We start from the raw sequence: 27353 nt of genomic DNA on the forward strand, positions 1-27353 counted from the left end.
AATAAAGTTTTACTGAATCGTCACTGTAGATTTAATCTAACTTAATTGCTTTCTTTTGCTTTTTTAATATTTTATCTAAATTTTGTTTTGATGTTGCGCAATATATACTAACCCCGTATGCTAGATGTGAATGGATTAATGCATAATCATTTTTCTCAAATAATTTAAATTAAATTAAATATAATAAATTTAAGTCACATAGCTTTGACATACGACGCAAGGCATAAATTCCAGAAGAGATTTTGTGTAAAACATTCTGAACATGATCCAAGATAAGTTTTCATCTATAGTTAGACCTAGAAATTTTGTACAGTTTTCTTGTGCTATAATATCATTGTCTACAATAATTGATGGTTCAATTTTATGTCTATTTTGTTTTGTGGAAAATGTTATAAAGTTTTATTTACTTGAATTCAATAATAAATTATGATTATTTAGGAATTCTTTGGTAACTGTCAAGACGATATAAGCAGAAATCTCAATGTCATCTGGAGATTTTCCCGTCACTATCATGTTAGTGTCATCTGCATATAAACAAAGTTTGCTTATAGTGGCACGTTTTGTAATTCCTTTCAGATAACAAATGAAAAGTAGGGGGCTCAATATTGAGCCTTGTGGGACCCATACCTTATTGTTTGTTGGCTTGATGCAATTTTTCTTATATCATTACAGCTTAAGTTATTTTCTGTAAATTGTGTTTCCACATATTGTTTCCTGTTACTAAGATAAGAGGTAAACCAACCGAGTTCTTTTTTGTTTATACCTAATTCTTTTAGTTTATCTAATAACAATTTGTGAGACACACTATCAAAAGCTCGTGATAGGTCAAGAAATAATCTACCACTTTTATCCTGCATCAACTGAATTGATTATATTTTTAATAAACTCAATCTCAGCTGTAATAGTGGATTTACCCGGCAAAAACCCATGTTGTTCTTTATCTGTTCATCTATTGAACTTGAAATATTAGAAGTTGGTTGTAGACAATACGCTCAAAGATTTTTGAGAAAGAAGACAGAATCGACAATGGCCTGTAGCAGGAGACATCCCTTGTATTACCCTTTTTAAAAACTGGTATAACTTTAGAAATTTTTAGAATTTGATGATTGACCGTTACCTCCTGATTATGTAATGTAATATTGGTTGCTGATTTTTGTGGTTCTCTCAATTATGAATTAATTATGTTCCAAGTTATTTTAGATTTATTTGAAGAGTTTAGAAACCTTCATCAGATGTTTTTCAAAGAGGAGCATGTGCAAGTGAGTTTCTTGGTATCCAATAATATGACTGTTTCCCTTATCAAGATCATTCAATAATTGGCAGTCCAGTTCCCCCCTGTTTCATGCTGTGGTGTTAGATACCATGAGGTAGGAGATGTAGGTCTTAATCTGGAGAGTGGTTGATTTTGCCATTTTGGATTTTAAAATTCGGAAAAAGTTAGCAAAATAGCTTGATTAATAAAATTTAAATATCTCTTAATTTATGGCAATATTTACTAATTAATTTATTTTTATTTTGATGCTCTGCCAAAGATTCTATTTCAATAAAAGATTCACACAGGGTAAATTTAATCTCACCAAAATTTAAAGTCTTTACCACATTAAGATAGGCTTTAAAAAGGAATAACTATATGTATGACACTTGCAGCCTGTCAAAAGTTGAGCGATTAGAGTTCAAAATATACGAGCAATAACTCTGTCAGATTTAGAGGAAGGAATTCAAATAACTATATTGTAAGTTTACAATTTGCATGAAAAAGGACAGGTCCAATTTCACATTAATAAAGAACGAAAAAAACACTTTCTAGGCCTGTAAGAAGTGACAAACAGATATCAACTTAGTAGATTTTAACATTATCATTTTTTCAGTAATGTATTGGGATTGTGAATGAGAACTTTAGTTGTTATCCTCTTAAGATAACATTGAAAACTACTACAGAAGTATATAATTTTGTTAATTACCATTTTTATTTTTTTTTATAAGCTGTAATGTTTGAACAATTAGAGATAGACAAAAACTTTAAAACACAGAAAATGTTTGTTTTAAGACCTTTTATGGGATGTACAATTCATTATATGTTATTTAAAAACATTAAGTTTTAGGCCTGTCAAGTTTGAGCATTTTTCAAAATTTGAAAACCCAATTGTAGCATTTGCTACGTAGGCAATTTAAAATTTATTTTCTAAATATTGGTTGGAGAAAATATATGCAAAATATTTTTAGAATTTAATTACTGATGTCAAAATATAGGTAAAATAAATAATGTAATTTCTCAAGAAAGGGTCTGCGGATGTAGGAATGGTACAGTAAGACAGCAGGTTTTTCTGGTAGTCGACTTTGATAACGGGGTTACAACAGAGGTGACAGAATAGAGTTGACAATGAGTCTCTCTGGCCTTGTGATTGGATAGTTGGGACCAATCAAAGGATGCGGTGATAGCTGGTTAGGTGAAGGGGGTTAGTAAAAAACCTCTTACACACGTATCTCAGTGTCTGAGTATTATTTTGCGGTTAATTGTTGGTGTTTTTTAAATAATTACTACAAGTCTGTGTGGAATTTTGCATAAGTAGCTCTTTTATAGTTGAATTACGATTTTAATATGAGAAAGTCAGTTCCAAAACTGTAACTACTTCACCTTGATATATATCGATATGCGTTTCTTCTAAAATACACAAGGCTAAAATGAAAAATATATATTTTTATATGCACAGCAATTTTAGAGCAAAAAGAACTGGCACCAACGCTTGATCTGTATCTGGTAGATACTTTGTTGACTACTCCTGTTCGTATTATATTTATTTTTTTGCTAAACAATTTACTGTACTGCTACTTATTTTTAAAATTACATGATGTATTTTGTAATCGGTTACAGTGGGGATTGGAATGAGACATAATTTGCTTCCTGTACATTTGCAGTTTTTGGAGCACACTCCTTGCAAACTGTTACTGAATGTTCCAGACACATTAAGTGATTCTACACTTAACTAACACATATATTTTTTGATTCTACACTTCTTATCAGTTTTGCACAGTCAGTAGCTGAACCTTTTACGCTTTATGATTAATTTCACCAGACTTGCTCAGGAACAAGTTTACTTTTTTAGTTGTATATTGAATGGCTTTTCACTGGGAGAAGAGATAACTCAATAGTTCATGTTTTTTTTAATATGTATAATTAGAAAACACAAATAAATAAAATACATATAACTTGGTTTTATAATTATTATGTTGAGTTTTAAAACAAAAAACAAAAATATCAAAACATAGAAAAAGCTCAGAGTTCTTTTGGTATGGTAGTTAACTTAAGTTACAACATTTGTAAACTAACATATTGAATTTTCTTGTGAAGCTACTCGGATGCATGTGATACTTGACATAAATACCGCAGGATTTAAAAAACATTGTAATGTCCAAAAATACAACTTAAGATGAATAACTTACAGAAACACTAACGTGGCACTTAGCTAACTACATAACCCACTTATAGCATAACCATGAGAGTTAAGCATTATAAGAGTTAAGAGCAGGGTTCTTTTTATTTTATCAACTGCACTTTTGTGATTTTACAGTTGGATTAGTTAAAACTGACCACTCTTTTACCAAACATAAGATTATTTTAGTCACAGACATTGATAATGGAAATTTATGAATAAAAAAATAAAACTTTAGTTACTTTAAAAGTGTTTATGTACACAATTAATGTTTATTTACAAATCTTTACAATAGCTTGTAATTGTAAAAAATATAATTTGCAAAAACCCTCCAGTTTGAACTAAGTTCTAACCATTTGTTTTTGTTCTTTATGCCCTCCCTTTTTCTCGTCAATTATCCTCCTCTTCTTCATCAGTATCTTCTTGTCCCTGATGCGGTCCCGCCGTCCCTTCATCATGCTCTGGTACAGTCTACGGTGTTTCTTGTTAATCATCTTCTCACGGAGCTTGAACTCCTGATACTCCTCCCGTCTCTGCTCCGCTGGGTCCTCCTTCTCCACCTTCCCGCTGCTCACCATCATCCCGGCCCGCTGCAAACAACACGTTTATAATAGTATAGGAGCTAGCAACGTTTTCGAGAGAGAATTTCAGGTCAGCTGAAATTTTGATATGCTGTCTTTCTTGCTCTTTCGGTTGGAGTCCGGGCTATCTGGCTGGCGGTAGTGGTTGCGTTTATTAATGCGCATCTTACTTGCACTGGTAAACATCCTGGAGCGCTTCGGCAAATGGACAACATGGCGTCAGTCTAAAGTCACATGTTTGTTTTGTGTTTATTGTTAATTTCGCTACAATCACCAGTGGTAAAATGAAATGTGTTTCTGTAAAGGACATAAAGATAAAATCATTCTTTTCGTGGTTGATAAACTGAAGAAGTGCCAGGAAGTTTTGAATATACGTTTAAAATATAAATTAAAGTACCGTGACATTGAACTGCCTACTGAAATAAATGAGACAGGTGGTTGGAGAGAGACAGTTTGAAGTTTTTTTTTTTTATTACAGACACACATTTCATTTTACCACTGGCGATTGTAGCGAAATTAATAAATAAACATCACAAATAACACAAACACAAAACAAACATGTGACTTTAGACTGACGCCATGTTGTCCATTTGCCGAAGCGTTCCAGGATTTTTACCTGTGCAGGTAAGATGCGCATTAATAAACGCAACCACTACCGCCAGCCAGATAGCCCGGACTCCAACCGAAAGAGCAAGAAAGACAGCATATCAAAATTTCAGCTGACCTGAAATTCTTGTTTTAGAAACGTTGCTAGCTCCCGTACTATAACAAGTTGACCCTGATAATGAAACAAGATCTTGATCCAACTAGATTTGAAATGCAGCGAACAGCTTTAATAATGTACTCACATAGCCGTTTTGTTGTTAATTATGTTTTGATTAATGGTTTTGAACAGCCGAAGATGAATTTTGTAAAGCTCAGAATAGTGAAAAATGTGTGAGGTTTACAGACCACTACTTCTTTTGTAATTGCTCTTAGAAATTGAAGATAATGCATGAGAAAATTTAAACAAATTAGTAAAAAAAAAACAAATATTATTTTTTAGTGTTATTTTTTTGTTGAGTATATTAAATTTTATTAATATACTTTATAGTATGAAAACTGTTAAACCATTTTATTTATATAAACCAACTTGTTAAGAATTAAAAATAAACAATCAATGTTTTTCCTCCAACATTTTAATAAATTTACAAAGCTTGTGAAACAATAAATGCATTATTTATTAAAATACATTATTTTACCTAGGACTAATCAAAGATGGATTCTTGAGGCTGTTCCTTAGTTACGTAATGCTAAATTCAGACTTGTAACGGTAACACTAAACCCCTCAAAAATGACGCTGCCACCAACATAGCCCCCCTAATTTATACTATTCTAAAAACTGCAATATAACAAAAAAAAAATAAATTTCAAAGAAAAAACATAAATAATAAAAATAAAAATAGCATTCCATAACTGTACAACATTGTTTTAAACTGTGTGTTGTCCCTTCTCGGGTTGTGAATTTTTGTAAATTAAAATCAACGACTGAAAGGGTTTTTCCCTGTCCACTTTTAACACATTGTAACTAAAATCTAAATACAGCCTTAATGTAATACAATAGTCACAACACCATCACTCGGCACGGTACACACTGTACTTTTACACTTGACTGATACACATGCACAACTGAAAGATGATTTAGTGTCTGCTTGCTTATTGCGCCAGTCTTAACATGCCTGTCTATACATGTCACCAGATATACAGCACTAAACTTCCTGCCTCCTACTATAACGGACTGCTGAGTCATCCTTTTTTACCAGCTTGAATATTTGGATTTATGATACGAGAATTTATCTGCAATATTTTGTAAAGTTTTTATCCTTTGCTGCCGAGTGCGAAAGTGAGGGAATATCATACACTGTCATTCCTACTCAGTCAAGAACGCTTGATCCGTTTTGTTTTCTTATGAAGAGAAAATGTAATATTAACAATAAAATTTTTGGAGTAAAACGAGTAAATTTTGTGAATAAGTTCAAGCAACTGTTGAAATTTAATAGTTACATAACAACGCGCCGAACTCTCCATCCTACTTCTTAATGGTGCACAACACTGCCGAAAAACCCCCCTTCTCCGGGGAGGGGGGGGGGGGGGAGATATTAAACGGACCACTCCCTTTAACTATGTCGGTAATGTCTCCCCCTCCCATCATCTATTGTTTGTCTTGCTTCTCTTTACAATAAAAAAATAAATGAATCAGCTGAACAATATATATGGATTACAATTTGACATCTACCCTACTTATACTGAAGCAAGCACAGATTATTAAAAAAAGGCTTACCACAAATATAACAATTTTAGTTAGTCAAAACTACATTTTTCAAGAGCCTATAACACTTTTTTAACTGTGTTCAAAATGTTGCAAAATATATATGCAAAACATTTCCAAGATGCATGAACACATTCTTTGGAACCATACCTTTGCTTTTCTAAGGGCATCCTTCTCCGTATCTTCCTCATTTTCTTCGTTTTCACCAAAAGATTCTTCATCCTCTTCATCTTCAGACTCACTCTCAACACCAGAGTTAGCAGTGGCATCCATATTTGTGTCCTCTTCTTCCTTCTCAGACTCCTCTCCACCTTCTAAAACATCAAATATAGTAAAATCAGTACGATGTATGATGTAAGTTCAGTATGATATGTGTTAATAAGAACTATCGCTATCATTGTCATTCTGAAATTGTATAAGGATCTTAACAGTTTGACACTAACCAGCTGCAGCGGTGATGAGTGAACGGTCTGGCATCTCCTGCGGGTTATATTCCTCCTTACGCGAAGGGTCAATAAAGGGCGAGAGGTGTGGAGGTAACACACAACCGAGCAGATACTTCTCTACAGGCAGTAACTCCCGAGCATTGACACAGTCAAACACCCACTGCGGTTGGACGTAGTACCTGCATCAGACAGAGATTGTTACATACAATAATGAAACACCAATTAATCGTCCTTTGAGAACTAAGGGCCAATCTGCTATCATAAGTATTTTTCATTAAGGATCTGGAGGCTTTGATTATTTGTGTGAAAAAGACCAGTGTACTATTCACAATCAAAGATCTCTGTAACTCTCTTTGGCCATCATTTTTTATTTTTATTATCATGATTTTACAAATCCAAATCAAACACAAATATTGTTCCTCTACTCCTCTGATGACAGAGAAAATGTTTATCATTTTTGGAATGATTATAAACTTTGTTTCTAAAAAATATTAAACATTTGGACTGGTAGCCCTGAATGTTACACGTATGCCTTGTGCCACTAGCGGTAACATCAATCACTCTGTGGGATCTGCTATGTCTCTAAACAATATTTCCTGTATTGTTTTATGAACTACATATGCTTGCCTACTACAATATTCAATCTATAACTGACCAACCAAACATAACATTGACAAAATCCTAATTACGAGTATTGTAAGAAATGTTACGGTTTTTATTGTAAAGCATTAGTATTATTAAAAGAGATAATTTTAACATAGTTTTCTTTGTGCCTGAGTATAGTACTTTTGTTTTCCACGTTTCTTTTCTATCATAATTTCTCACCAATTCACTTGTCATCTATTCCAGGTTAGTAAAAATATATCAGCTGATGGATCAGAAAACTTAAGTGGTAAAAGAAATCAGCTGATTATATTTCATGCTTGTTTACGTTCATCTTACTTTTGCGTCTTACTTAGTGTATACAATATTTATATATGCATTTCAAGTGATGATTAGGGGATAAAACTTTGAGTGATTAGCGATTGTATAAAATGTCACAAGACGAACTTTCAAATGGATTTTTAGTAACAATTTTAACAAAGGAAAAAGCAATGAATCTGATGCCAGACTGCTTCAGAGCCTTTTACATCGCTAAAAACTATTAAAGTTATATATGAACACTTTATTGAACTGGCAGTTGGTCTTCTTGTGCCACATCTCAAGATACTGACAAATATTTATTTTCATATAAATATAATGAAGATCAATAAACTAAGGTTTCACCTTGAGATATACTGCGTCTCCATAGAGGGCCGGTCAACAATCTGATGTGTGATCGTCTCATCATTCTCATTAAAAGTGGCGCCCACAAACAACTGCTTGTCCCACGACACCTCCGCACCACAACAGCGCAGGGCGAAGGTCAAGGGCTCCCTGGGTACCTCTCGGTTCAGGAACACCTTCAGACCGTTGAACAGTGTCTTCAACTTCCGCAACTTCTCCGCTTCTACCTTAGCCTCCTCCAGCTTCTCGGGATCATCCGTCTGCATAAATCACATAGATGCAAAATTTTTCTGAATATAACCAAATTAAACCTGTTACTATAAATTATAAAAACATAATAGTACATGACTGCATAAAACTGATTTCATTAAATGTTACAATGGCTATTGGCCAGAGTCACCAGCTTTCACAGAAAGTGCTCAACCTTGTTCACGTTCTTTACACACACAAACTCAGTTGGTATAATGTTTCTCAGATTTAATTTATTGTTATATTTCATAATAAAAATAACCCTATTTGTAGGTATTGCTTACTTAATCAAATAAAGTAAAAACATTACACTAAATTTAAACAACTAAGTACACTATTCAGATGCAAAACTGATGTCTACATTCCAAAAGCAATGAATTAGGTTAAATATCTGAAGACATAATAATGTTTTGCCAACAATATTTGAACATATCCAAATCTTTTAGGTTGTTAATACTACACCTCTACGAATCACATCTTCGATACGGTATAGCAGTCTGGGGAGGTACCACACTAGGCAACCTACAACGGGTCCTAATACACCAAAAGAGAGCAATTCGGATCCTTGCAAGCCTACGCACAAGAGAATCATGCAGGCAAGCCTTTCAAGAACTGAAGATTCTCACTGTGGTTAACCTATACATCCTAGAAGCTGTGACCTACGTACACCTGAAATCACCCGATGAAGTGATGACTGGAGCACAGCAACATGACTACAACACTCGGCATGCTGCAAACTACCATCTTCCAGCTCACCGCCTAGCGTCCACGGAGAAGAAGCCAACGTATGTTGGAGCAAAGCTGTGGAACGCCCTCCCACTAGAACTGAAGAGGAGAGACCGACTGCAGTTTGGACACAAACTAAAACTCTGGCTTCAAGACCATCCATTTTACACAATAAATGAATTTTTAAACAGAACTTTCTAACCTACTGTAACAAAATAAAATCTGACGATTGTACTGTTCTCTAAGAATATGTTCAATAAAGAATAATAATAATACCTGTTTTATAAATAACAAATTGTTGTAAGACATATATAAATCCCAAAAGTTTTGGTTTTGTTACACAAGTTCTGTAACATTTAATCAATAAATTCAATTAAATCAACTCAATGACAGGTATATAAAGAAACCAGCATTAGAATGATATTAATTTGATTGTTTTCGTAGTGAAATAACAATTTAGTAAAATAATTATATTGATAGTGTTAACCAAAAAAAGGCAAGGTTTATGCAAAAATGTAACATGGTTTGGACTAATTTATTGAAGTGGATACAATTTAAAAAAAAAAAGGCTGGTGTTGAAGTTCTAAGTATTAATTTGTCTACAGGTGGTCTACAGGGGTAGTTTATGCTCAAATTCATCTAATACGATGAAAGTTTTAGATGGGAGGGCCGAGCGGTCTAATACACTGGACTTTGAATCTGAGTTAGATATAGCACAGGCTCCAATCTTGTCTGTGACCCTTGCACTTTTTATCAGTACCATCGACCTTGTACTGTATCGACTCTCCCCCTTATTCTTTGATAAGATCCTTGCAGAGGCTAGTGGCCCATGAGGACGGACAGAACAAGGCTTAAAAGGGGATCGGCTTCTCCTTTAATTAAAAAAAAGTTCCAGAATCTAAAGTGACTTTTGCAATCACTATCATGAGAAAATTTGCAGTATTCCTTGTAGACAGGTGAATGTGACACCCAGATCCTAAATTTCGGTTCAAAAATGTAATCAATATAAAACAGTGAACATGTTTTATCCTATAATTGATTCAGAAACATTTGGTACAATAATACAGTAGTCACCTAGTTATCCAGCTCGGTTCGGGCTCGATTGTAACATTATATAAACTAAGATAGAAAAAGTAAGTGATAAATTATACTGTTAATCTGTCTAGTGGCAATTGCTTGGCTTGTACTAAAGGTCACAGGGAACATAAAATTGTACAGTAGTTGACGCAAGTGGCAACTAGATAATTTTTTTATTTGGCTATCTATCTACATTTTTTTTCAACAGAAAACTCAATAAAAACACGTGTTAGTTAACTGGTAATTTCGTCTACTGCTGATCAGCTGTCGTCCACGAATAGACTTATTTTGATTCGAGATTCAGCTTCAACACATCACTAATCATAATACTGTGAAATTCTAACTTTCCAACCCTATCTGAAGCACTTTTATTGGTATCAGAATCAAGTGAATAGAGCCAACCTATCCCTAGTAAAAAGGCCAGGGTCATAAAAATTCATGCATAAATCTCACACGTTTTCACCGTAGGTTACAGTCCTGCGGAAGTATTGTAGTTCTAAATATATCACACTGCCGACAAATATAAAAAGACTGCATCAGAAATTTATTTGCTATATAAGTTACCGAAAGGAGATTAATTCGTGATCTGAAGAATAAGGACACAAAAAATTTAGTTTTTAAGACAGTTATTGATAGGTGTAATGAAAGTTACAACTTGCTATTTGAATGTTAGATTTTAAAAGTTTGAAACGTCAATTTGAACTAGGCTATTTTAAAAGTAGTAAATTTACAGAAAAGTGACAACTGTAACTCATTTTTAGAAAGAATACATCTTTGGTAACGGATAAAATTTTGGTTTTGCTCAAATTTTTTAATGATAGGTAACAGTGAAAAAACTGTAAAAAAAACATGCAACTTTGACATTTTGGACCACCTTGTGTACAATAATTTAAATAAATTAAAACTTTTTTCATAATAAAAGCATTTAAAATGAGGTACGGCTTGACCTATCTTTACATTTTCAAATCTTTCAAAATGATCCCTCCCCCCAAAGAGCCATTTTGGGGTAGTTAGTTTTAGGTGTTAATAATTAATTACTTTCCCAAATTATTTGTGTTGAAATACGGGGTATTTCTTTAAAACTAAAAGGTAGGTTTCTCAGTTCAGCTCCTATACATTGCAGATGGGTGGTCTACCTCACCCTGTATGCAATACAGCTGCAATAAGCCATTTTAAAAACGTTTGTATCCAGCTGGTGACATATCTAAGTAAAAGAATATAATTTAGAATTTTATTTACATGAATACGTTTAGCTACAATACGAAACTTTAGTCAATTTCTGACTGATCTTACCGTTGGAAAAGCATCAAGTTCCACTTCATCAGAATTGTCCTCCGACGTGCCAGAACGTGCCAAGGGCTGGTTGAGGGCTGCAATACGTTCGGACAGGTATGCCTCTTCATCCACCAACTCATTGCCCTTCGCTTCTAAAGCTGAAAACAGCAATAGTATTGTAAATATCAAACTTATTACATGATCCAATGACCTTTATTGTTGATGATGAAGCTTATATTCTGTTAACTTATTACATTTAAACACATTAAACCAATATTTAATACTTTTTATTTTTGTGAGGCCTTTCGATAGCGTGTCTGACACTTTTAGTAGCCTTGCTATCGAAAGGTCTCACAAAAATAAAAGTATTAAATATTGGTTTAATGTGTTTAAATGTAATAAGACCTTTATTGTAGTTTCAGAACTTAAAATTTTCCAACATTTAACATTAAGTCATTTTAACCATAGTACAGTAATGTAATCAATCCAACAAAATTCTTACAACATTTTTAAAAATGTCTTTATGGATTATAAATCAGTACATAAAGAACGAGCTTCTTCATAATATGTAATTAGTATCTACATAATAGTATAAAAAAACTATTAACAATATCAACATAAATTTAACCAAATAAGTAAGTTTTATTAAAGGTATATTTCTTTCAAATTGAAAAGTAATTTTCAAAAGCAAATTAATTATGTATGATCTATTCAGTTTTTTTCTGTCGTAAGAAAATTAATTATAATAAAGAAATAAAAATAAAACAACTTTTTTCTGTCACTATGAGTTGATTCCATGAATGAAACTCACCAGAATAGGAGGCAAATGTCGGTGGGTAATACAGATTCAGGGAATGGTACAGACGGAAGTTCACAAAACCCAGCATGACCGTGTAGAATTGTGTGAACGTTGACATTATACGAAAATCCACCTCTCGTCTGCTCTGGGGCTGGAGGTGAACAGAAACAAATATGATTAACAGTGAAACTTAATGAACGGATAGAATCAAGCTCATTTCAAAAACGAATTACACTCACCTGGAAAGAAAACTGGTGTGGCATGATCCAAGTGATAGTTTGACCCTTCAACTCCACCTGGAAATAGTAGCCCTTGATGGAGACGAAGACCTTCCGTAGGGCCTTGGCAGCGATGCAGGCATGCATGAACTCTATGGTAAGCCGGCGGCAGAGTACGCTCTGGTCTCGTGGCACTCCGTTGAGGCTGGGGAACATGGCGAATAGGAAACAGAGAGTCAGGCAGTCGTCCAGATCTCGTAGGGCGTCTATGAATGTCGGATACCTGTTGCAACAAGGGGGTTCATCATTTAGTGCAGGAATCGATTTACCTAATGTTCAGATCTATGATCTCATGCCTAAAAAATGGTCAAGCAAGCACAATTTCTTATTTAATTTTTCAGCTCAACCACATTTTTGATATTTTTCAACACTTCATGTGACTATATTTTCATTATAGAACATTGAACAAGATCTGCGAACATATATACTAGTGTTTCTGTTCTATTATTATACACAGATAAATTTAATTTAGTTATGTTAAAATTATATAGGCGTACATGAATATTTTTGATCATTCAAAACATAAAATGACAAAACTATTTACGTATGATTTAATAATATATTGAAATTGTCACTACTGTTATAATCTCTAACCAATGTTCCTATTAACACTGACATTTCAAGCACGATTAATATTGTTGAAGCTGACATGTTTGACACCTTTGACCAGTGGAAGATGGACCGAACAGCGGCGTTTGCACACACTATTTCTGCGGACTTCAGTCACCACAGGCACATGTCGGGGGGAGTTGCAGTGCTTTTCAGGCGTAAGTTCGGCAAGCCTATTGACTCGGAATATGTGGACAAGAATTTGACCTGTCAGAAGATTGAAAATGGAGCTGTAGTTTACAGTCTTGTGACAAAATCCAACTATTATGGAAAACCTACAGTTCAAGATTACGACAGTGCTTTTTCGCAGCTGGCTGAGGATTTCAAAAAACAGAGACTTAAAACTCTGATTTGTTCGCCAATGGGGTGCGTAAGAGACTTCATTCAACCAGACCATTTTATTCAGAGACTAACAGAGTTTCAGAGAAGTACTCAAGCCACCATCTACGTAGTCTCCTACAACCAATCTTCAAGCAGAGTTTCTGAGAAACGGTCTATCTCACCCGGAATTTCTGAAGACGCTGAGAAGTGCTGTTAATGTTTACAATGTATCCTCACCCATGAATCCGATCCATAAACCTTCTACACCCCTAACACAGGAAATCTCAACCCAACCTCAGGTTCACCCTTCTGACTCAACCTGTAATACTGTAAGCCCTGAGTCTCCTGAATCATTAACACCATCCACAGCTCTGACGCTGACCACTAACCTCATTGCAGCCTCATCACCCAACAGCCCTTCTGGCAGTTATTGTAACTTTACACCACACCAAACTCTGGATTTAAACTCCCCACTGATAGCTCAAAGAAGTCCAATTTAGACTTTCAAAATGTTTCATTAAAAAGTAAATCTGAGCATAAATCTACAAATATTCTTTCAATTTTTCACCAAAACATTCAGCACCTCGAATCGCGGGAAAAAGAATCATTAGATATCATTTTAGATCTAATTAAACCGAATATTATTGTATTGACCGAGCACAATATGAAACCGAATGAATTACAAACATTTTATCTGGAAAGCTTTTCTATTACATCTGAGTACAGTCGTACCACCACCACTGGAGGCGGGGGGTGGTCATCCTGTCGGAGAGGAGTTTAAATTCAAAGGCTCTTAGACTTGAAAAGATTGAAGAGTTGACAGAAGATAAACTTTTTGAATGTTGTGTGGCTAAATATAAAATAAATAAAATATCTTTTGTTCTAGTGGGAATTTACAGGAAGCCACAGTTACAAACTCTCGAATTTTTAAATAGGTTAGACAAATTATTTGAAACCTTAGCTGGTCTTAAGGATGTAAAAAAACAGTGTAATAGCCGGAGATTTTAATCTCAATGTTCTAAACACTTCATCTGAAATTCAAAAATTTAAGAATATTCTTAAAAGGCATAATTTTTATTACTTAGTAGATTTTCCAACAAGAGTTACTTCAAATTCATCTACTGCTATAGATAATATTGTTACAAATTTTGATAAGTCTCTAACACAGGTGACTGGTATTGTAACTGCACTGTCAGATCATGATGGACAAATTTTTGAACTCAATCTACCAGTTGTGAATGGTCTTGAAAAAAAATTTGAATATGTAGAGTTTAGGGACTTTTCGAAAAATAATATGAGTGTTTTTAAGAATGTCTTGTCCAATGAAAATTGGTTGACAATGTATTTAGCTGATGTAGATAAAAAGTTTGAGGTATTTAACAGTATTTTTCAATACAACTTTAACTTAATTTTTCCTAAAAAAAAAGTAAAAAAATATCTTGGTAAAAGTAAATGCAGCTGGATTAGTGACAAATTGATTATGGAACAGAAGGATATTGTTGAGCTTACAAAACAAGCTAAACGTAGTAGTGGTAGTGAAGATTTCATGAAATATTGTAAATTGAAAACCAAAGATTACAAAACTAAGCTAGTTAATGCAAAAAAAACCTTTTATGACAGACAAATTAGAAACTCAGATAATATCAGTAAGAAAACATGGCAAATTATAAATAAAGAGATTGGAAAAAGTTCTAATGTCCTAAAGGGTTCTATAAATTGTATAAAAAATGATAATGATGTAATAATATCAGACCCTTTAAGCATCTCAAATTGTTTCAATAACTATTTCATAGATGTAATAGGAGATTTAATCCAAAATACAGCTAAGGAACCACAGTCCGCAAGTCATTCAGGTGCAAATGTTCTAGATCAAAATCTTATACAAAACCCTTTTCGGTGTAATCCGGTAGATGAAAAGGAATTAGATAGAATTATTTCATCATTAAAAAATAAATCATCGTCGGGCCATGACGAAGTTCCGCTGAAACTAATTAAGTATGTTGGTAAGTCCTTGTTGAAGCCTTTAGTTCATTTAATTAACTCGTCGCTTATAACTGGAAATTTCCCTGAAGTTTTAAAAGTGTCTAGAGTAATACCAATTTTTAAGAAGGGAGAAAAATTTAAAATGAATAATTATCGTCCGGTATCGGTTTTACCTTCTTTGTCAAAAATTTATGAGCGAGTTATGTACAGTCGATTAGTAGATCATCTAAAAAACAATGATTTATTTGATAGGCAGCAGCATGGATTCCGTAAAGGTAAATCCATTACTTCAGCTCTGCTAGAATTTACGGAAACTATAATAGATTCTATAGACAAGGGGGACAAGTCCATAGGGGTTTTCATGGACCTGTCAAAAGCATTTGACAGTATTTCTCACCAAGTCCTTCTTGACAAACTTAAAGTCATGGGTTTATCAAACCTTTCTCTAAACTGGTTTAGATCATACCTCTCGGACAGATCCCAGTATGTTGAGATTACGTCAAAACAAAATACTCTAGTAGTAAAACATAAATCTAGCACACTAAAAATCAAGCATGGAGTACCTCAGGGTTCTATTTTGGGACCATTGCTGTTTTTATGCTACATCCAAGGAATGCCCTCAATCTTAAACAACATTAATGGTACAAAAAGTAATTTGATCTTATATGCTGATGATTCTAACTTAATTGTGACTGCTAAAACTTATGAAAATCTGGAAATAGCCTGTAAAGAACAATTAAAAACCATTCAAACTTATTTTCAAAGAAATAGTCTATTTTTAAATGGCTGCAAGACTAATCAAATGATATTTTCCACTGTACAAAGTAAAGATATTTTAGAAATACCAATTTCAGTTAAACAAACTAAAATTGAAAAAATTAATAGTATCAAATTCTTAGGACTTAATGTGGACAATAATCTTAGCTGGGATGGTCACATAAAATATTTAGCGAGCAAAATTTCATCAGGGCTCTACATCTTGAGGCGCATGTCTTTACTGTGTAGCACTGAGACATTAAAGTCAATCTACTATGCACACGTGCATTCTCATTTAGCTTACGGGTTGGCCATTTATGGTGGAACATCTAAAAAAAATCTAGACACAATTTTGATACTTCAAAAAAAAGCACTAAGAACAATTCTAAATTTAGAAGAGAGAATCTCGGTAAAAGAAAAATTTTCCACTTTAGAAATCCCAACAATATATGATCAATACATTTTAGAGTGCATTATGTGTGTAGGAAGTAATCTTGACAAACTAGATACGCGTAGTAATATTCATTCTTATCACACTAGACACCGAAACAACCTAGATTTACCCCAACACAAACTTAGTTTCTACAAAAAGAAAGCCACTTATATGGGCATTAAATTTTTAAATCACCTGCCGACAAATATAAAGAGCAAAATCTATGAAAAGGGCTTCCGGTGTTTTTTAAAGAAATATTTGCTGCAACGCCCCTGCTACTCATTGGAAGAGTTTTTTTCCTAAATCCCAATAAAATATTTATATTTGAGATGCTTTTTGGTAAAATAATAGGACTTAGTATAATCTTAACTCAGAAATGTCATTTTTTATTTATTTGATTTAAAATAGGCTAACTAAATTGTAGTTTAGGTTAAATACATAATTTATGTACTATTCTACATATATGACACTATTCTTGTATGTATGTACAAACTGAATAAAGAATTGAGAATTGAGAATTGAATTGAATTGAATCAAACTAACACCAATGATTTAAAAAAAAAGAATTGCTCTAAAGAGTAACAATCTATTGTCTTACAGTATACACTGAATACCATAACACAAATACAGATAAGCAGGTAAAATAGATATTTATTTGTATTCCTTCCTTAAAACCAAGATATTTTATCATTTTTTTTGTGGTTAACAAAACCATGACCATTGATTAACACACATTATGCTTTCTGACACACACACGCACACGCACGCGCACACACACACACACACACACACACACACGTATATAGGACACCCCTGATATTGTGTATTAACTATCATTAGTATTCAGAGACGCAATACCATACATAGGTAGATGTGAGTTAAAGCAACTCATTGATGATGTGTGCTCCTTTATACAATCCAATAATAGCACATCATAAAAACTTATTTGTTTGCACTACTTTCCCTCACAAACCAAAAATTTACAGAAGGGATGATGGGAAATATGTTGCTTATGCCACCAAACTTCATTATTGCAAACAGTATACAAAATATATGAATAATTGTTTACAATCACCAAGCACTTCATTAACTTTATGACTTAGTGACATCAAGACCAGAAGAAGTGCACCTTTTCAGAGAACTAATTATTACAAGTTTACCATGAATACGACTGTGTGGCACCAATTCTCTATATCCACCCTAACCAGTTTTGATGTGTTAATAATAATAAATAAAAATAAACACTGGAGTTTATACAACTCATGCTGTTACCTGTGTGAGTTTCATGCTGTAAACTCTTAACACATCTCCGAATGAAACTCATTTTGGGTGCTGAGCAATTTTAGCACCGGGGTAAGTTTAACCCATTGCGGATCACTGACGAGCTGGGCTCGTCACGCAGCGGCCGGGCCTAACGGCACGGTGACGAGCTGAGGTTGCAAAAGCGGTCTGCTTTTAAATTTCCCTCCAAATAGTTCTGTTAATGTCTGATAGATCGGGCGATCGTCTTCACTTGTCTACTAAGAGTGTTTAACAACGGTCTACATTTAGAATTTTCAAAAGTTTTATAAATATCCTACAGATCGCAGTTGTATGTCGATGTTGAAAAATCATTCATATGAATTTACTCTCTGCTTTTTAGCGCTTCTGATTGGGTGTTTTCCTCAGTTGTTATTATAATACTTTTGAGGTTAGTGACACAACTAAACGACGCAGACGTACATGTTGGTGGGTTTAGTCTAGACAATGGCCGGGATGTTGCAATCGATTTCGCCCAAGCCGCTTTATTTAGACTATGATTCAGACATCATCCCTGCCACCCCGGCACCCTTGCTCGCGTGTTATCGTTTCTACATCACGGATACCCCAACAGGCCCATGTTCCATCTGAACGAATACCTTCGCAGCTGAATTTTCTAAGTATACAATAGCAAGCGATACGATGTGGCGCACCATTGCTGTTCGTGCGGGCCGCTGACCGTGAATTAATTCGCGCGCCCGCGCGCCAAAACAATACGATCCGCAATGGGCTAATGCGTCTCCGATCGGAGACGTTAGGAGTGGGACGTGTTAAATGATAGCTACATATGAGGATTACTACAGTTGTACACTGTCCCGTGGGGGTGATATATATTCTCAGATTGATTCATAATCACGGATTGAACATGCCAATTAATCATAGGCCTACAGTTGACTGGTTTGGTATTTCGGTTATTATAAAGCTTTGCCCAAGAATCACAATTTTCTTTCTGCTCACGTCAGATTTTGAGTTTTTTCCTTCAAAGGGGTTAAATTATAAAGATTTGAACAATATTTAATTTTTGTATTACTGTCAAAAGGTTTCTTTGCTTGTAGCCGGCCATTACCAAATACTGTTATTCCCCTCAACTCCCTCCCCTTCCACAAATGGTAGTAGCATGCTGCCAATAAGCCAAATTACCGGAAGCAAAAAAAGATAAAAGAGTGAAATATTACTGTACCCTCTCTGAAACTGGAAGCACAGCACAGTATTGAACTCTTTTGTTCACCACAAAACAGAAACATACCACCTACACAGTCTTTAAAAAAAAATCTTGAGTTTTCAGCCAGATAGATTCTAGTTGATGGTCGGTACGAAGGTAAAACAATATGTTCATGCGTCTGACTGCAGCTGGCATCAACTGTGACCACTAAGTTGAGTGAATGTGGAGCACATGTGAAAATACTTGTACAGCGCTTCAGGTTCGATTTGTTCGACCGGCATATGTCCCAGCAGGCGAAAATTAAGCTGTGTGTCTGCTGTAAAACAGTAATGCCACACCGCATTGAAGCGCCAGTGTCTTACTCAACTTACTTGCATGATGAACTGCATCCTTGTATATAAATTAAGACATATTTATATCTACAATGTTTAAAAAATATATATATTATTACATGAAATATTGTAATATTTTATACTACATTCTTTAATAACAATCGTAAACAATTCTTTTGACTGCCTTCCTTCAAAGGGTACATCTTAGGCATGTAATAAGTTGATCCTTACTTTATATAATATTCTTTATAATATGAATGTAACAGTACTAAAGATGAAATTTAAATGCTTTCCACTCCACACTTACTAACCTCTCTTTGACTATGTGATCTAACGTCAAATTCGGATGTTTCTTCATCAAGTGTTTCATTTCACCAAACTTTCTTAAGCTCTTTGGCTCTCCCAAGTCGTCGAAAATGAACCTAAAACAACAGATAATTATCAATTTAATCAATAAGCAAATGCTAAACCAGACTACATCACAGTTTAAACCAAAGTACAGCACAGTTAAAAAAACTAACACAGGAAGTTCCAGCTATTTTTACACACTACGCAAATATTTCACCAATCAAAGACACGACCCTTCATATGATCAGTAATTCGTTTTTTAAAATAAAAACATTTTTCTAATAAACACATAAAAATAGCCAGAAAGCAGCATTTTTGACAGTATATCTATTAACTAAGATTAAAAAATAGTAACCTTATGCATCACTGCAAAACAGCCTGCCATTTAAAAGTGAAAAGATTGTTTACAATAAGCAGTAGTTTACATTTAAATCATTGGAAAGATTTATGTTTAACTTATGTAATTACTAAAGTGTTTCCAATTTATATTTATTATTTTACAAACAATGTTTTTTCCTTAAAATGTATTATAACATTTCCTCTGCAAAATATGTAATTTTAAAATATACAATAATTGTAGTTTTGTGTTTTTACATTTTACAAATTTTAGGCTTTTGTACAAAGTGTAAAGTGGAGTGTAGGGAATTTTAATTCTTACACACACACACACACACAAGAATAATTAATATTTTTTTTACTTAACGTTTTATAAAAGTTGTCTTCACTATTTATGTCATGGATGTTTTTGCAAATTTGTTAGTTAAAAGATCCAACTAGTAAGGATCAAAAGATCCAACAGTAAAATAAAAATATTTATACTGACAGACATACAAAAAAATAATGTCTGTCATAAAAATCCTACATTCCTAAAAACTTTTTTCCATTTTTGTATATTTTATAAATATTTACTAACTTTATTGAACAGATTAGAATGATTTTATTTGATTGAAGGTAATTAATTTCTGCATATTTCATGCCAAAGAAGCATGTTTACTGGCCTCATTAATGGGGTGTTTTACTAAAAAATACTTGCTAATAGCATAGACCAGTTTTTTGGTATATCCCCAAAATGACGGTGTGCAATTTCAGGGCATGGTAATTTCTGATTCTGCTCTTAAAAGGGTTTAAAAAAAAGGGACAGCTTGACGTGAATAATCTGGTTTGATATTGCTGTTACAGGTTGATATTTTATGTTTTTCAGGACTGCAGTTCATTTTAGTATAGCTGCCATTAAATAAAGAATTTATTTCTTGATTTCAATTCCAAACTTTAAGGGAAGTTCTCACATACTATGTATGAAAATGTTTATTAAGGTTATCAGTTACCTTCATATCTCTCAATTTCCAGATTATCGGCTCATGCATTAAAAACTGAATGTCTTTTTTGTGATACAATGTCTGTATGCCTGCTTTTCCCTGTTGGGCACGCTTCCGTACTCTGCGGCTCTCGAGGGTAGATGCCCTTGAGAATACATAGTCTCCGGAAATCCTTTAAAGTCAGCTGGAGTTTCTTCATTGCTCGAGCTCGAGACATGTACTGTACTCCTTCTCCTGACTGGTACTGAAAAAGAAATCAAAGTTAAAATATTTATATCTGACGACAAAATTATTAAACTCGGTAAAAACTAAGGCAAAATCAAAAACAGAAATCTATTGACTAGTGAATAGTTTAAAAATATACTTACCCTAAAATAAAATACTATTCATTAATAAATGAATAGTAATAACAAATGCAGCAGCACCCCAATATTACAAATTCTAAACTGTAAAGAGGTCACTCATTTATAATTGGCGGTGGACAGTAATAATAAAATAAAATAGCAAATATTTACTATTAACTTACAGTTAGTAATTTATGTAATCAGTAGATAAAAATCACCAAATAATAAATATTTGTGAATCAAAGGAAGAAGGTTTTATTTTGTTGAGCACACAAGATCAAGGTAAGAATTTTAAGAAACTTTTATTCTGTAATAGCCCTACCGATTTCTAGAACCAGAGGTGAAGGAACTGCAACCTTCCGGGGATATGGAATAGCTCCCAGAAGGGTGAATTTATTCCTATAGCAAGTTTTGAAAATATGGGATCTCAAAACAATGTTTATGCACTTTTTAAGTGAAGGGTTAATATTCCCATGCAAACCCTGTTCCAGTATCTTCCAATTCAATTGAGCCTTGGGCCTACTCATAAAAATCTTTCCCCCCCCCCCTCACCACTTAATTCTGAACCACCAGGTGAAGTTTTAAGAGTTAGAACAGACAATGATCCAGTGTCCGTTCAGGGGTTAACATACCATACCATATCAAGTAATCAGTGGAACTTGATCTTAACGAATATTATATCTAAAAATGCTTTTTATCCATATGCATTTGTAAATAAAAATCTTTTTGATTTTTAAAATGCATAATTAGCCTATGATAAGTTATGCTGCTCAAGGCTGTATGCTACAATATGAAATCAGAAATCCAATGATCAGCTTGAATGGTCCTGGATTTAAAATAGTCCAAGAACATCCCTCCAAGCTTAATGGCACACAGATAATGGATTCTGCTCTATGACTAAAGGTTAGAGACATTAAACTCCGTACTTTTAAAGAGGATTTTTCCGATTAAAAAAGGGTAAACGTAGAATTGAGTGGCACCAACTAAAACCACTTTTAAGATATTCCTGACAACTTTTTTTTACCGGGAATTTTACTGAGGAAAGTATTGAAAAGTACTGAAAAACTAATAATGGGTAGAGTTCCATAAGTGGACACTGGGTTTTTTATCAATATTATCTAACAATACTGCTTAATTACACCCATTGATATAATCAACTGATACTACTAATTAACTCACTTGAATTTGGCACTTATGTCAGGCTGACAAAAACTTTTACTTTGGTCAAATCCACTGATTTCAGCATTAATGTTATTTTACAAACTATCGAAAGATGACGTAACAGCTGACATCAACAGCAATTATTAGTAGGTTAACTTACGATCATAACAGGACCACTTGGTGCATGTTCCTACGTTACTGAGTTATTTTTCTCAATGAAACTCTAGATGAGTTTCACTTTTAATGTTCTATAAATTCGTTATTTGGCATTTTCACTAATTGAAACCTTAAATTGTTTTGTTCACGAGGACAATAGCAATCTAGGTTAATAATATATAACTCATATTTTGCCACTCCGGCTGTTAAGTGCACAGTTACCAAAAACATAGTTGAAGTACCAGGTAGACTTTAATAAGCAGAATACACTCGTTATTCGGTTGTCTTTATGAATGGTTTGATGTTTTTATCCTAAGGAATAATTCGATATTACAATTTATTTAACTTAACATATGATTTCAACTTATTAGTTATAATAATTTTAATGTAAACGATAAAACAGCAAGAAGTAACTAATATTTTGAAAATGGTGATGAATATGACGAAAATATAAGAGATATTTCTCACAAGTGACAAGATTTGTTTAAGTGGCTTCAACTTGTGGGTTTGGCTCTTGGTAACCCATGGGGAGAATTCTTTCCTCCTTTTCACAAAATCAGTTACTCATTGATATCAAGCTGGGAACATTATAAATATTATAAGGTTTCTTTGATATCTAAGTCTAAGCCATAGTTGATTTTGTTGTTTTGTGATGTTAGTGTTAAATTTATAATTTTTAAATTGTAGGCCTAATGTACAAGATTCTTCTTGATACGGTAATTTATTAAAGCTTATTGTATACGATTTTTACGTATCAAAGTTGGATAACATATCTAATTGTTCAATAAAAACAACTGAATAATGAGTGTAGGCCGCTTATTAAAGTCTCCCCGAAGTATCCATAAATTAATTTGGGTATTTATTTACAATACCGTGACCATGAAAAATGGACTTTTTTTTCATGGGTTGGGCATTTATAGCTAAGTATTATTATCACAAGTGCATATAAACTGGGGGGAAAGTATATCATTGTATTATATTGATGCCTTTCGGGCATTATTGCATTAAGGATGGAAAATAACCGACAAAATTTTGTCGAACAACACTTGGAGGGTTAAGGATCAGGGGCATCACGTGATCTGGGATTCGACTTTTGCAAGCTCGAGTTAATTTTTTTTTTCTAAAAGAGCAAGCAGTGCGCAGCACTGCGCAGCGGCAGGCATCGTTGACAGGATTAACGTCATCATTTCAGTAAAATTGCCAGAGGTATTGTCAAAAACAGAGTTTTCAGAGGATTTCAAAAAATCATAACTCCTTTGATTTTCGTTGCCGACGAATTTTTTCTTCACTATTGTTTTCAGGAAAAATTGTAGTTTTCAGGAAAAAAAAAATGAACATACCTTTCCATGGTCACGTTATTGTAAATTGATACCTTAATTTGGTTTGTCATTTTGGTTTTTTCAATTTTTGGTAAAACAGATACCTAATCAAAAATATCACTGATTTTATTGTTATGTTTAATAATATTAATATAAGATATTTATATTCGTGTTCAATGAATAATTTAACATTGAAATAGGCTAGGCAAAAGTAAACTGAATTTTCTACAGGTACCAACTGTTTCATTATCAAACAGGCAAAATCACCCTTCATTACCTACTACTAACATAACCATAACTATAATTATCAGGACAAAACATTTATTTGAGATCCTGAAAATTAATGACAAATAAACAAAACAAAATGTACTTAACCACAAATATTATTTACCACCTAACCTAATCTTATTTGACCTAAACACTAACCTTCTTCTTGCGTTGTCCAACCATTTTGAATTACAGATTAACTTTAGAGTTTAAAAGTTTAGTTCAAGGTTATATAACACAACTTATTAAAACTATAATGAAAAGAAATAGAAAATTAAAATTAACTTAAACCAGCACAATAACACATGTCGCACGTGTTCATGTACTCCGCTGCAAAATTAAAATGAATTAGGGTTATGTTTGGAAAAGTAAGAAGAAGAATAACAGTGATTGGACACATAGAGCCGGGGTGTAAGGCAGGGCAGTAGACTTATTTTGCTATTCATTGTACAGAACACAGAACTAAACCATACAACTTAATCATGCACTTGTTTGTGATTGCTATGATTTAAAACATTATATAAATATGAAGGACAATATTCTTGATCTTGTTGAAAAAGCACACATACATATAGAGAGAAATTTATTTATTTATTTACCAACGGCATACGCCACTTTACATTATTACAAAAAACCAACAAAGATGGCCAACAGAGTGTATCAAGAATTATAAATATTGTTAATTAATATATACTTAATACACTAGTGAGGAGCTAACAATCGCATAATAAAGTCCATTAAAAGAAAGCAAGCAATAACTACAATACATGATATGTGAGCAAATAACAGGAAACTAAATATACATAATTTGACAAAGTAACAATTAACAATATAAAAATGACCAAGCAATTAATTAAAAATAAATAAAATGTGTAAGTATTAACAAAACAAATAAATATTTATAAAGAATAACAGTGTAAACCATTAACGATATAAACAATGAAACAAATATAACGAAGAATAAATATGTATGGATAATGGCAACGTAAACAAATCAACAAAATAAATAGTCAAGCTAACAACTGAAGTAGAATAAATTATATCAGTCACGTATTGAAAGATGGACGAGACATCACAGAACACGCTTCAATCAGTTGCAGCTCGCCGAATCGCTCTCAATACTGCAACGAAGAGGTCAACTGAAGAGCCAGTCTCATTCGCGAAACGCATGAGTCGAGGAATGGTACTAAAGCGAAGGTAGTTGGTCCCAGCATGGTCGGGCTCAAAGAGACACCGATGCCTAGTGGATCTGGCAGAAACGTGGAAGTTAATTGTATCCAGAAAGAAGGGGCAATTTATTTGGTAATTGAGAAGTTTGAATAGGAAAATGCAATCAGCCAACCGCCTCCTAAATTCAAGACTCAGAAGACCATAGGCGGCTGACCGAGACCTCACGAAAGGCAAGTTAATCGTGACATTAAAAGAACCTGATGAAACGTCTTTGCAAGGACTGGAGGTGGTGAATATGGCAGAGTTGATATGGTGACCAAACTACAGAGGCATACTCGAGTAACTGGCGGACAAGTGGCCTGAACAGAATCACACAGGCATGGCTGTTCAAGCCATGTCTTGCAGAACGGGAAACTAATCCAAGCATTCGGGAGGCTCTGTCGCAGATGTGGCTCATATCGGTACCAAACTCAAATAAAGAGGCGATAAGAACTCTATAATTTCTTCCTGCAATTAATATATATAGGTATATATATATATATATATATATAGGTATATATATATATATATATATATATATATATATATATATATATAATAATAATAATATATATCGTCAGTATACGATTCTCTTGTATAACTAAAACAATCAAAAGTACGCTAAAATACAAATCATCAATCATAAAATAGGAAATTGTTTACAAATTTAATATTGACACATAAAAGTTAAATGTCTGTTACAATAAAAAATATACTTGAAAAAGTAAAGATACACAGCAAAAACAATTTCTTAAAATGTATTATTGACAATGAATAATTAGTAGGGATTCTACAAAGTAGCTACATCAATGAAGAAAACTTGGTTGCTCCGTCGCGCTTAGAGATCGTGTCTATTAGATCGTTGTGCACTCAATTGTGTACCTGATGAGACGATGAGACTACCACATCACCTATTTATAGGTTTCTCTGATGTCGAAACGATGTAAATGTCGTCCTTGACTTTCTTTGGATCTTTGGAGACGAACATGACTCCAGATTCCAGAAGTCAAGTCTGAGACAGTGTCAGATACCAGGCGCTGTGATAAAAGGAAGGTAAACTGGGGCTAAAATCAAAATCCAATGGTAGCTTCTAGTTCTGTCATACTTACTTGGTGCTAAAAAAGTAAAAGAGTACATCATTTGGCTCGAGTACAGAATCATTGTGTACATTGCCTCAGTAGTTGTGTATAAATATTGCAGTCAAATATAAGTATTTTTAATCATATATATATTATTTTAATGGCTGTATAAAATAAATTTATCAAGTGGACATTATCCTATTAAACTTTATTATGACAATGAGTTTGTCTTTGCATCTGAAGTTAAGAGGTATTACGTTACTAAGCACTGAAAACGAAGATAAAGGAATTGTAATGAGAGTTCCACTAATTGTCCTAATAACCCTGTTGAGCAGAACACCGATCTCTATTGTCAAGGACGGATGCAGTCCTGAATTTTGGAGAAGGCCATTTGAGTATTTGTTTTCCATTATAATTAGAGGTAACTTTGTATTTCGATACAACAAATACAACGTTTTGAATGAAATTTAATCATACTCACAGTTAAGTTCATACGTTTAAGTTAATTCTATTTTTCAAGATACACGATTGAAAAGAATATCTGACCCCCTGACCTTCACATAGCGTAGAGATAAAGCTGTGGTTCTCTAACCGAGAGGTCACGGGTTCGACTCCCTTGGAGGTCACTAAATATTTGTACGTGGGTTTTGGACCGTAGGTTCAGTTCTGGATCGCAACTGTTTCAGATAGCCTCTGACGAGAAGATCCTTGCTGTCTGATACATTCCTGCTATAACATCATAGAATATATATATATAATTTCAATAAACATTGAATCACAAAAAGTATATATATATATATATATGTATATATATAAAGTGTGC

The 27353-nt window shown here is 33.6% G+C and overlaps 1 protein-coding gene across 1 annotated transcript; it reads right to left on the minus strand.

Moving 5' to 3' along the window:
- Positions 1-3150: 3150 nt before the first annotated feature.
- On the minus strand, positions 3151-24579 carry LOC124373167 (pescadillo homolog). Its single transcript, XM_046831565.1, is given in 12 exon segments — positions 3151-4021; positions 6471-6634; positions 6764-6945; positions 8033-8292; positions 11378-11517; positions 12171-12309; positions 12398-12659; positions 19643-19725; positions 19727-19753; positions 21005-21112; positions 21114-21239; positions 24402-24579. Coding segments are annotated over 12 exon segments (1764 nt in total). The 5' UTR covers positions 24426-24579; the 3' UTR covers positions 3151-3772.
- Positions 24580-27353: the final 2774 nt, after the last annotated feature.

This window comes from Homalodisca vitripennis, unplaced genomic scaffold, assembly GCF_021130785.1.
Source record: "Homalodisca vitripennis isolate AUS2020 unplaced genomic scaffold, UT_GWSS_2.1 ScUCBcl_4972;HRSCAF=11454, whole genome shotgun sequence".
In the NCBI taxonomy this organism is placed as follows: domain Eukaryota; kingdom Metazoa; phylum Arthropoda; class Insecta; order Hemiptera; family Cicadellidae; genus Homalodisca; species Homalodisca vitripennis.